A 12,974-nucleotide genomic window follows, 5' to 3' on the forward strand; every position below is an offset into this window, starting at 1 on the left:
TATAACTACAGTTCACTGGACAATATACACTCAAATATGTGAAATTGTTATTCAATTTCATTTTGTATACACTGCAGTTTCATTTCAACACAACTGCAGTTTCATTTGATAATATAAAAATAATACGTGTGACAGTGTCAATGTCAGTGTCAGTTTAGATACATTGCAGTTTCATTTGGAAATTAACACATCAAAAATACACACTCTGTTAAGCTGTAACGGCTACCGTTTATTTATTTAAAGAAACGACGCCGTTTTTGGACCATGGTCCACGATATAATTGTTGAATAGTTATCAATCGTTATGTTGTGGAACCGTGTCCACCTTGCAAGGTGGACATGGTTCTATGTTCATAATTACTGAATTATATGTTCATAATTATAAACTATATATTCATAATTTTTGAACTTCATATTCATAATTATTGAACTTTATATTCACAATTATAGAACACTATTACTGAACTATATGTTCATAATTATAAAGTTATATATTTATAATTTTTGAACTTCATATTCACAATTATTGAATCTCTATATAGTTATAGAACTATATATTCACAATTATGTTCACAACTCTATGTTCATAATTATATAACTATATATTCATAATTTTTGTACTATATATTCATAATTATGAACAGTTTTGGAAGTGTGTCCACCTTCAACATAATTGCCAATAGTTATGGATCGTGTGGACCGAATTTGCCCTCCGGATCACAGCCCAAACATTTATTTGCTTTATAAAAAATTTTGGCCCAAAAGTTAATAATTGATCCATCCATAATCTCGAATTGGATTCTCCTTATGCAGAATTCCTCCGATTGTCAGTCGAACAAAACTGCGACAGAAACTGAGTAGCACTCCGAGCTCTGGGGACAGTCAAAGAGAAATACTGAATTTCCATCCCTTGTCTTCTTCACTGGTAATGTAAAAATTTCCCTTTAACCGTATATCAATCTTGTTTTCACTCTCGTGCTCGTACAGTTTTTCAGTGATTATGTTTTATGTGTATGCATTTGGTTTGATCGAAAGACTTGAAACCTACCCCAAAAAGCAATTTTGTTAGAGTTTAGATACCCACTTTCAGAATCTACATAAAGTTCGAATTTTGCTTTATATCCTTGATACCGTGATTCCATTTTAGGCATAACATTGTGTAATATTTCGCTTAAAGTTCTTGTTGTGGGTTGCTTCTGGGTCTTTCTAAACACCTTTTATGTGAATCTGTGTAAGTAGGTATAGATAAATTATGGTGTCAGTGCCTTCGAAGAATTTATGGATGAGAAGGCAGCAATGCCCGTGTGGGGATTGGAAATGTTTCCTTTCGTATGAGGGAGAGACTGAGGAAGCAACCATTGCATCCCAGTTGGCAAGAAGTGAGTCTAGGTCAACAGAACCAATGGTTTCTCCTTATGTTGGTATGGTGTTTAAGAGTGATGAAGATGCATTTGAGTACTACAGAAATTTTGCTAGAAGGAATGGATTTTCAGTTAGGAAAGAGCGCTCCAGATTGAGCCCCCAATTGGGTATCTATAAGAGAGATTTTGTTTGTTATCGATCAGGTTTTGCGCCTATGAGGAAGAAATCCACCGGAGAGCATCATAGGGATAGGAAGTCAGTTCGGTGTGGATGTGATGCAAAGATGTATCTATCAAAGGAAGTCATGGATGGAGTTTCTCAATGGTGTGTTGTCCAATTTAGTAATGTGCATAATCATGAACTCTTAGAGGATGAACAAGTACGCCTACTTCCAGCTTACCGTAAAATCCAAGAAACGGATCAAGAACGCATTCTTTTGCTCTCAAAAGCTGGTTTTCCAATCCATCGAATAGTTAAGGTGCTTGAGTTGGAAAAGGAAATTCATGGCGAACAACTGCCCTTTCTGGAAAGAGATGTTAGAAATTTTGTTCAAAACCACAAGAAAGTAGTTCAAGAGAATGATGCCTTATTGACCGAGAAAAGAGAAAGTGACACATTGGATCTTCTTGAAGCCTGCAAGGCTGCCAAAGAGACTGACACTTACTTTGTCTATGATGTTACTGTTGATGAAAGTAATAAGGTTGAGAACATTGCCTGGTCATATGGAGACTCAGTTCATGCATACAACACTTTTGGTGATGTAGTTTATTTTGATACAACATATCGATCAATTACATATGGTATGCTTTTTGGAGTGTGGCTTGGCATTGACAATTATGGAAAAGTTATCTTCTTTGGCTGCGCATTACTGCAGGATGAAGTGCCACACTCATTCATCTGGGCTTTGCAGGTTTACCTCAGAAATCCTTCTGGATCATTCTAGTTTATTCGAGATGTTATAGTACATTTTATTTGCCTTCTTAATAGTCTAACTTTTATGCTTGCTGATACAGGCTTTTCTTCGTTTCATGAAAGGAAGACCTCCTCGAACAATTATAACTGATATTGACCTTGGAATCAGAGATGCCATCCAAAGTGAATTACCTAGCACAAAACACATTATCTCTATTTGGAACATCCTGCCAAAGATATCCAACTGGTTCTCTCTTCCACTTGGATCGCGGTATGCAGAATTTAAATCTGAGTTTGAAGTGTTATATGATTTGGAGAGTGTAGAAGAGTTTGAATGTCATTGGAATGAGATGACTTCACGGTTTGGGTTAAACTCAGATAAGCATATTGCTTTACTCTTTTTACTCCGGGTATCTTGGGCATCTGCTTATACGAGAGGTTGTTTTGTTGCTCAAATGAACTCCATGTCGTATGCAAAGTACATAAATGCATTCTTGAAAGAAGTTTTTGGCAAGCATACATGTTTGCGCAGCTTCTTTGATCGGGTAAAGTGTATTCAGTTATAAAGTAATTAATCTATTGGGATAACTTTTCTTGGATCCCCTGAGGTTTGTGACAGTAACATTTACCTCATAATATTTTAAAAATTGCATCTAAATCTTATGTAATTTCATGGATCATTTTACTAAAGTCCAAATTATAAAAGATATTAAATTGGTTCACAATGAAATTCTATTAAAAGTCTCTTCTATTTCTTGAATTGGAAAATATTGCTTCGTTGGGCAAAACTGGCAGAAGTACCAAAGAACATGTTTCTTTGGGGATGACTAGACATACAGACAGTGTAGGTGGAATTTCAAAAACAAGAGTTGGTCCATTTATTACTGTCACAAACCTTAGGGTTCCATGTGGAATTATGATAATATGATTTACTTTTCTAGTTGTGATAAGGAACCATTACCTTTCTGAGCACTTTTACTTCCTCTGTATTTATTGTTAATAATTTTATTATTTACAATTTTCAGGTTGCAATTTCATCAAACTATAAAACTCGGTCACATGATGATTGGCAGTACATGCATCTTAGGACTTGCTCACCCGTGGAAGAGCATGCAAAGAATGTTCTTACTGATTTTTCCTTCAGCAGATTACAAAGTGAATTAATCTTGGCCATGCAATACACTGCATCTGAAATGGCTAATGGTCCGTACATCCTTCGCCACTTCAAAAAAGATGATGAACGCCTTGTTATTTGGGCGCCAAAAGATGAACAGATCCACTGTTCCTGCAAGGAATTTGAAACTTCTGGGATCTTATGCAGACATGCTCTTCGTGTTCTTCTGATGAAAAATTATTTTCAGCTTCCCGAAAAATATTTCTTGAATCGATGGCGACAAGAAAGCTCCTTGCTTCCTTATGACAATATAAGGAATGGATACAGCAATGGAGACTGGTTTCAAGAGTTCAATGCTCTAACTGCAACTCTTTTTTCCGAATCATCACTAACAGTAGAGCGCTCAAATTATGTTCATCAAGAGCTTACGAAACAACTCACAAGACTAATTGATGAGGTGAAAAGCATGCCACCTCCCAATGGTGTTGTGATGGATTCATCTCTTTCACCTGTTAACATCTGATTGTTGTATGCTAATCATTAGATTGGTCTTTGGGATAGCTTAGGGAGGGATATCTTATATCTATCAAATGAAAATGAAAAAGGCTAAGAAAGAGTAAACTGATAACTTATTCAAAAGGAGAAGTGATTGGGCAAATACTTCACCATAATCTTGAGAAGCCAATAATAGCTCAAGAAATTACGCCCAATATTGTATTTCTTGTCTTCATTGGTTCTTGGATGAATTTGAATTTCTGTAAGGATGATTGGTTCTTAGGAAGATAGTCTGAAATCAATTCCACATGGTAGTGGAATATGTACATAAGGAAATGGAAACAATGTAAAGTTTCTGATTAAATTTTATTCAGTTTCTTCTAATAAATGCATCTTGCTTGTATGAAATATAGGATTCATAAATAATTTCTTTTTCTGTTGTTCCCTTTTCATAAATAAGTTCTATTGCTGATAACATCTTTACCAAGGGAAGTAAAATGCAAGTACTCTGCATAATTAACAGGCTAGTGCCTGCAAATTTCTAAAGATTACATTGTTTGACATATGCTTCTGTTTTTTGGATCCTCTTCCAATGATTGGTTAGATGATATATCCTCTGTAAAAGACAGCAAAAGAAGGGAGTTCAGAAAGTTTTGTGCTTTGCCTTTACTTCATTGGTGGTAATCCTATCATTACCTTTAATGGTTGAATTATTATTTAAAGATCGAACTGCATAAACTTGATGATGGATGACCTAATGAAAAGAATCAGTGGCCACTAGTCTGTGAGATAAACGCCCAAATCTCTTAAGTTCATAACTCAGACAACTGATGGACGGCAAGTCAGCAACGTAAGTCCTCTTTTTTTCTTGCGTATTACAATCCAAACTCTTGAGTTGATAGTGAATGAATGGATAGGGAACATTGAATCATGGGATTTACTGTTTTTGTCTCGTTCTGTAGATTGATATATGGAGCTGGCAGGCAAGTTGTGTGTCTCATCATGAATTCGTGCCACTTCTAGATTTCTCCATTACAGGTATGTCGTCATTAAACACAATTCATTTAATTTGGGGACCCTCTCTTTGTTTTCATGATGATTTTTTGTAAACAAAAAAGGACGTTAATCTGATGAAAGTGATAGTTTCGCTCTTTTGGACCACATAGTTGGAAACTTCTACTGTGCTGTTCTCTTGAGGACAAGATGTGAAAATATCATCGTTGATTTGTTACATTCCATAAACTTTACATGAAGAAATCGTTTGTGATTTTGTTTTCACTAGCTCAACTCAATCACTCGAAGGACCCCATAGATCATTTTTAGCAATCATCACTTTTTTGAAACGAAAGAAGGCACATGGAAACTGAAAAGCTTGTTTGTCGGTTCATTCTGCTGACAATCTTGTGGTTATATTATGGTTGCATATATAGTTAAATAACGATGTTGATCAAAATAAACAATAATGTGATTGGATGATATGATTATCAGTTTGATTTTCTTCCTACCAATAACAGGTTGCCTTGTGGATTAGAACAATCATCTGGATTCTGGTTTGTTTATATGCGTTTGCAACTAAAGCTAGGGAGCTTCCAATCTGCTCCGTTTTGTACATGTTTTATCTTCCCAGTTGCTCTTTGTTTACTCTTACCTTAAACTAAAAAATGTTGAATACCAACTCTGCTTTCTGGTCACACTTTCCTATGTTAATTTGGGATTAACCCATTAAGGCATAATACTTACGTAGTTACGTTATAAACTTGATTACCAAGGAAGAGTGCAAAATGTCTAGCAGCATCATGTCGTGTGCTGTGAAAGTTGTACATTTCACTTTGCTAGTTGTAACTTTCTCTAGTTAAAGTTATCTCGGGGGAGCACACAGCATGGTTCCATTATTGCTATAACATTATATATAGGATTTTCTTATGGGTTAATTCTACCAGAGGTCTCTTGTCTTTGGTGGCAATTTCAAATTTAGTACTTTACTAAAAACCGTTTGAAAAATATGGTTACTAAAAATCAAAGGTTACCTAAAGTTCAAAACTAATTAAATCGGTTGAAATTGGAAAAATAACAAAAAAAATATGAAGAGACAAAATTGCCCTTATTAAACCGGTTGCCATATTTGGCGCAGCACTGTTTACAGTGCGCCAAATCTCTATAAAAAAAAAAAATTCTTCATTTTGACCCCTCTTTTTTGTTTAATTCCTTTTGTGTTTTGTTTTTTGTTTTAATATATTTGTATATTTTGTTAAATTGTTAACTATAAATTTCATATTATTTAAAATGAATTATATTATTTGAAAGATCTCACGATTAAGGAGATCTCAACAGACTAAGGACAAGGATCTATTCACAGCTCCCAGACACATCAGGGCTTGTAGAACCTAGTTAATCAGAAAAATACAAAAGAACTTCAACATCCTGCATTCCCAATCCAGAATATTCATCGGCAAACACTTGGAAGCCATATGTTCGCAACTAATGCAACAACAGATCGCAATATTCCATCAGAACAATGAATCAATCATCTGAAGTGTTTCCCAATCTATCAGAACTTACAAAAATTCACCACCGCAATCGTACAGATGCACATACAGAGAAGAAGAAAATGATCTTCGTATATATCTAATATAGACACACATAAATATTATATACAGTAATGGGAGCGCTGCAGGGAAATTACCTCGGTTCTTGATCGAATCGAGACCAGTGGCGTCTGGGATCAGAATGGCGGCGTTCAAGCCGAAACATTACAGATCGGCGGCGATGACTGCCTACAATTACAAACTCAATCTGCTGAAATGCTAACACTCCTCCGGGTAGTGTAGAGCCGAGATGGAGGGTATCCGGGCACCGGTACTAATACCAAAATTCAAGCCTTACCCGCAGTAACATCAAGTGGATCCGGCAAAGACTGAACAACGACGAACAACAGCATCTCTGATGACCTTGGACTTTGGTTTTCCGGCCGGTGGGTGACTGGCGTAAGTAAAAAAGCAAAGCAGATGATGAAGAAGGAGGTATGATGAAAAGACGTAAATACCCCTTCTCAAACGGAGTATCTAAAGGCAAGAGGGACGGAGGACCAAAATTGTCCTCGTCACAATAAAGTGTCCACAAATTGTCTGATTTTTTTAAAAATGACTAAAATTGTCTGTGTCACTATAAGTCTGTTTTTGGTCTAATTTTATTAGACCCAGATGTAAATGTTCGGAGGTCGAGGTACTCCACCTTTTTGAGGGTGAAGGCGGTGTATAATATATAAATGTGGAATTCATCATGAACATGGGCATGTAGACTTAAACGAACCTTAGCCTAACTTGTCTCAAAGTTGACCTACTCATTAGCTCAAACAAGAGAACCCTCTCGGCTCTCTCTTTGTGTAAGTTGTGGGATAAAAGTCGAAATTTGATTCGGACGGATGAAATGCACAAACAATTCTTACCACGCACATACAAATAAAAGTTTTGATTAAAATAACGTGTACATACTTTGCAAAGTTATACATTTTGACCTGTTTGGTAAATGGTTGTTAGCTAATAGCTGTTAGTTGTTAGTTGATTGTGTTAATTAGAAGGTATAACTAGTTTTTTTGGATCATGGGGGACGAGGGAAACCCGGGGTTCCTCAAGAGCTAGTGCTCTCTCTAACTCTGCGATCACAAATCATACGATTCAAATCCATAAGATGAGCCTCCTCGCTGTAAGATGGGCATGAACTGAAAGTTGCCCATTCCTCTTGTAGAAGGGTCCCAATGTTGGCTAGGGAATCAGCAACTCTGTTCTGCTCACGATAAACCGCATAAATAGAGATCTTCCAATCCCTCTCGACCCTGCTTCTGGCCTCCTCGATAGTTTCTCGAATAGGACCCCAAAGTGTGGTGTTGTTTCGGATCCATTCCACCACCGTTCTTGCGTCCGATTGCACCTCCACATCTCGAATGCCTTTGTGCCAAGCCCATTGCATGCTCCTTGTAATAGCCTTGGCGTCTATAGCTTCCGGTGAGTCTCCTTCAAGACTGCAAGTGAAGCCCTCAATCCAGTTGCCTTTGTGGTCTCTAGGTATAACTAGTTGATAACATTAATGTTGGAGATAATGAACCAAAATCGATTTAATATCACAAAATAATATTTATATATACACACACAAGTATATAAAATATTATTCGATATTTATCCGAAATATATATATACACACAAATATATATAAAACGGACCCAACGGTTATATATACATGTATATCTACGAAAAAGATATACCAATATATATCAACCAAAAATGGAACATATAATCCTTAGATTATAATTCCAAGTTAACAAGAAAGAATGGATTTTTGCTTAGAGCATACTCCAAAACAAGAAAGAAGAAGGAAGGAATAAAGTACGAGTTAGGCAAAGTGTCTGTCTTTCCTTAAAACCTTATTTGCCACCTCCCAAAAGTGCTAGGAGCGTTGTGGCCTAGGTTTCCCAGTGTTAGTATTACTGTTATTATTATTTTATAATATGATTGTAATTATATGGTGTTAGTTATATTTGACTTAGTATAGCCTAGTTGTCAGGAGTAGTTTTAGATTGATAACAGATATACTTTGTAATCTCAATTCAATCGTAACTGAATCATTTTTGAATTCTCTAATCTGGTATCAGTCAGGATACGATTCTCTCTCCTCCGCAAACGCAATTTTTTTCCCTCTCCTTCCCGTACAACCTCACTGGCCAAAATTCTCTCCCCCTCTCACCGCTAGCCATGTCGTCAAGTTCCTCCGATCGAACTGCTTCCGCCTCCGGCAATCCAACTCCGGCAGGTGCGAACGGTCTTTCCGGCGCTCACCACTTCGTGAGCATGAAACTGACACACAGAAATTTTCTGTTCTGGCGCACCCAAATAATCCCATTCCTTTGCGGCCAAGAACTGCTTGGATATGTGGACGGGAGTTATCCATGTCCTCCGGCCACGATTGCCGCTCCCTCGACCGGGACCTCCGACGACGCGACTGCTTCCACCATCCCCAATCTGGCGTTCAAGGCCTGGGAGAAGCAGGATCAGTCCATACTGTCGTTATTAGTGTCCTCCATGGCAGATGAAGTCCTCCATCTCGCCGTCGGGAAAGAAACCTCTGCTGCCGTGTGGTCGTCTATTACATCCGCTCTCGGATCGTCGAGCCAAGCCAGATGCCTCAGTCTATTGGGGCAGTTCCAGGTTCTCCGGCAAGGCCACTCCACTACCGCCGAGTACCTCGGGCGTGCGCAATTGCTCGTGGAAGCATTAGCTCAGGCCGGCCGGCCGTTATCCCTCATGGAGCAGAATCTCTATGTCTTTCGGGGATTACGTCCGGAACTGAAGGCCATGGCGACTTCCTTGACGGCGACGAGATCTCCAGTCACCTTAGCGCATCTCTCCGATCATCTCCAGGCCCACGAGTTTATACTCGTGGACGATTATCCGGTGGCCGGCGACGCACCTGGCAGCCTCACGGCCATGTATGCTAGCTCGGGCCGTAGCAGTACGCAGCAAGGTGGCGGCAGGCAGTCAGGTAATCCGCAAGGGCGTGGTGGCCGGAATAGCCGTGGTGGTGGACAGAATCGGGGTGGACGAGGTGGCCGTGGAACTCCGAGCTGTCAAATTTGCAGGTCCCACGGTCACACGGCGGTGTACTGCTACAAACGATACAATACACAACCGCCGCAAGCCAACGTTGCAATCTCGAATGATGCACCGTTCATGCCGTCAACAGCTGCACCATCCGAGGCCTGGTATCCGGATACGGGAGCGACTGCCCATGCGACTCCGGATGCGGGCATGATGAGCCATTTGGATGAGTATACCGGCGCCGATGTCTTGCGTGTCGGTAATGGCGCAGGTCTGGCGATCTCACGCGTTGGACATGCATCTCTCCCATCTAATTCTAAACCGTTGTCTTTATCTAATATATTACACGTACCATCTTTGTCAGTTCCGTTATTGTCTGTGCAGAAATTCACATCTGAAAATAATGTCTTTGTTGAATTTCATGCTAATTGTTTTTTTGTGAAGGATTCAACCACCAAGGCAATTCTTCTTAGGGGCCCCACCACTGGCGGATTATATAAACTCCCGGTGTCCCGGTGTCATCTAGCGTTCGTCAGTTCCCGGGCTACTCCCACGGTGTGGCATCGTCGCCTTGGTCACCCGCATAAACAGCTGCTCAATAAAGTGTTGTCAAATTGCCCGGTCATTCCAAATAAAAGTGAATCCGTGGAGTCATGTGTAGCGTGTCACCTTGGCAAGTCCACACGTTTTAAATTAGATAAAGTTCCCAATGTTAGTGAAAATGTACTAGATTTGGTCTATACAGATATATGGGGACCGTCACCTGTAATGTCTACAAATGGTTTTCGCTACTTTGTACTATTTGTAGACGATTTTTCGCGTTTCTGTTGGTTTTATCCTTTAAGGATGAAATTTGACATATATAAAATTTTCGAGTTGTTTCGTGTGTTGGTAGAGCGACAGTTCTCGCGCTCTATCAAGTCCATTCAGTCCGATCTAGGGGGTGAGTACCGAAAGTTACACACTACGTTTCAAAATCTGGGAATAAATCACCGTCAGTCTTGTGCCTATACCCATGAACAAAACGGGAGGGTAGAACGCAAAAACAGACATATTGTTGAAATAGGTCTTGCACTGTTAGCTGAAGGCAAAGTTCCCCAACATTACTGGGACTACGCTGTCGAAACAGCAACCTGTTTAATTAACTACTTACCTTCAGCAGCTATAAACTTTGAAATTCCCTACACCCGTCTCTTTAAAACATCACCACCATATACCTTTCTTAGAGTCTTTGGATGTCGGTGTTTTCCTTATCTACGCCCCTATAACAGGCATAAGATAGAATGCTGGTCCACTCCGTGTGTCTTCCTAGGTTACCCACCAACCTATAGGGGATACAGATGCATTGATCTAACAAGTGGGAAAACCTACATCTGCCGTCACGTCCGATTCGACGAGACTGCTTTTCCTTTTTCTACAGGGCATACAACTGCTGAGACATCAACGCCCGCTTTACCATGGGCTGCTGCACCAATAGTCTCACCTCTTGTTCCACAACTAGTGGCACCCAATAACACACCGTGTTATGCCGAGCCGGAGCCCGTATCGCTAGCTCGGGAGCCACCTGCACTGGCTATCACCCACACAGCACCGGCTAAAACCCGCAGAAAAAGGGTTGCTCTACAGAGTCGGGATCATGTCATGCGCCTACGTCATATGACTAAGGGCACAGATGAGACGTTCCAGGCCTTAACTGTCACCACCGACCCAACGTGCTATTCTCAAGCCGTAGGTCACTCACATTGGCGGGAGGCAATGGATCAAGAGTTTAATGCTCTACTCCATAATCATACCTGGCGACTTGTTGCTCCCGAGTCCCATATGAATATCATTGGGTGCAAGTGGGTGTTCCGCACCAAACGCAAGTCCGATGGCACGGTGGAGCGTTACAAAGCGCGCCTCGTGGCTAAAGGGTTTAATCAAGTGGCCGGAGAGGATTTCTTCGACACCTTCAGCCCAGTGGTTAAACCCACCACTGTCCGGATGTTGTTCTCTCTTGCGGTGTCAAATCAGTGGACGCTACGTCAACTTGACGTTCACAATGCTTTCTTGAACGGTCACCTAGCAGAGACCGTATACATGAAGCAACCTCCGGGATATGAGGATCCCACCAATCCCGGGCATGTGTGCCTCTTACAGCGTTCGCTTTATGGCTTGAAACAGGCCCCACGCGCCTGGTTCAAGCGCCTTCATGACTTTCTATTATCTACAGGTTTTAAATCCTCCAAAACCGATGTCTCCTTGTTCTACTACACGACAGGTGATTCCCGGGTATTCTTACTTGTCTATGTCGACGACATAATCATGATGGGGAACGATGCTGTCCTGATTGCCTCCTTACTGCAACGGCTGGCTTCTGCTTTCAAAATTCGGGACCTTGGTATTCCTCACTTCTTCTTGGGCATAGAAACTATTTCCGATGGTGATTGCATTATCCTCTCTCAGCGTCGATACATGACTGATCTCCTAAGCCGAGCTGGAATGGTAGGCTGCAAGCCACTTGCCACACCAGCAGCCGTTACAAAGTCAGTCACACCATCCGAAGAACCGTTTGACAATCCGACTCAATATCGGCGTGTGGTTGGCGCTCTACAATACCTAACCATCACACGGCCCGACCTTGCATACTCGGTCAACCGGTTATGTCAGTTCATGCACTCACCTACAACTGAACACTGGGGGCTCGTCAAACGTGTCCTGCGTTACATAAAGGGGACTATCTAGGCTCTAATCTTATCTCCTGGCTATCCAAGAAGCAACGCACCGTGGCCCGGTCCTCCACAGAGGCTGAATATAAAGCCCTAGCTGATGTATCCGCTGAAGTTACTTGGGTTGTTTCCTTACTCCGAGAATTAGGGCTACACTCCGGCGAACCTGCTTTTTTATGGTGCGACAATCTAGGTGCAACATATCTTTGTGCCAACCCGGTCTTTCATGCACGCACCAAGCACGTCGAAATTGACTATCATTTTGTTCGAGACAAGGTGGCGTCCGGGGAATTCATGGTTAACTACATCTCAACTACTGATCAACTAGCTGACATTTTCACCAAGCCTCTTCCTGCTCCACGCTTTGCTACTCTACGGGACAAGCTCAATATTGTGCTTCACCAACCTTAAGCTTGAGGGGGTGTGTTAGTATTACTGTTATTATTATTTTATAATATGATTGTAATTATATGGTGTTAGTTATATTTGACTTAGTATAGCCTAGTTGTCAGGAGTAGTTTTAGATTGATAACAGATATACTTTGTAATCTCAATTCAATCGTAACTGAATCATTTTTGAATTCTCTAATCCCCAGGATAAAACGTACAACGGTTCGAAGTTTGAGCACCCAAACGAACGAACCCGGCGAACAAGAGCACGGGCAAAACACAGCAGCAAGAAAAAGAGTAGGAGCAGAGTTTTTGAGAAGAAAAAGTGTTTATCTTTGTGTGTTGTGTCACTCTCGTTCTTCCCTCTCTCGTTGTAAATCACTTGCTCCTACTACCCCTTCTTATA

At 40.6% G+C, this 12,974-nt stretch overlaps 1 protein-coding gene and 1 long non-coding RNA gene across 4 annotated transcripts; both read left to right on the forward strand.

Moving 5' to 3' along the window:
* The first annotated feature begins 793 nt into the window (after nt 1-793).
* LOC109188524 (putative protein FAR1-RELATED SEQUENCE 10) lies at nt 794-4,270 on the forward strand. 3 transcript variants are annotated; one of them, XM_019339181.1, is made up of 4 exons: nt 794-924; nt 1,236-2,271; nt 2,375-2,818; nt 3,299-4,270. In XM_019339181.1, exons 2-4 carry the CDS (start codon nt 1,252-1,254, stop codon nt 3,908-3,910), a joined length of 2,076 nt encoding a protein of 691 aa, XP_019194726.1. In that variant the 5' UTR covers nt 794-924; nt 1,236-1,251; the 3' UTR covers nt 3,911-4,270. The 3 variants fall into 3 exon arrangements, with proteins under 3 accessions (XP_019194726.1, XP_019194724.1, XP_019194727.1); XM_019339179.1 differs by having other exon boundaries at nt 1,239-2,271; XM_019339182.1 differs by having other exon boundaries at nt 1,239-2,271; nt 2,375-2,683.
* A 189-nt stretch (nt 4,271-4,459) lies between these two features.
* On the forward strand, nt 4,460-5,605 carry LOC109188526. The gene is made up of 3 exons (XR_002055432.1): nt 4,460-4,732; nt 4,845-4,920; nt 5,397-5,605. It is a non-coding gene; the product is annotated as an uncharacterized LOC109188526 (long non-coding RNA).
* The last annotated feature ends 7,369 nt before the right edge of the window (nt 5,606-12,974 follow it).

The sequence above is a fragment of the Ipomoea nil genome, unplaced genomic scaffold, assembly GCF_001879475.1.
Source record: "Ipomoea nil cultivar Tokyo-kokei standard unplaced genomic scaffold, Asagao_1.1 scaffold1431, whole genome shotgun sequence".
Classification (NCBI taxonomy): Eukaryota; Viridiplantae; Streptophyta; class Magnoliopsida; order Solanales; family Convolvulaceae; genus Ipomoea; species Ipomoea nil.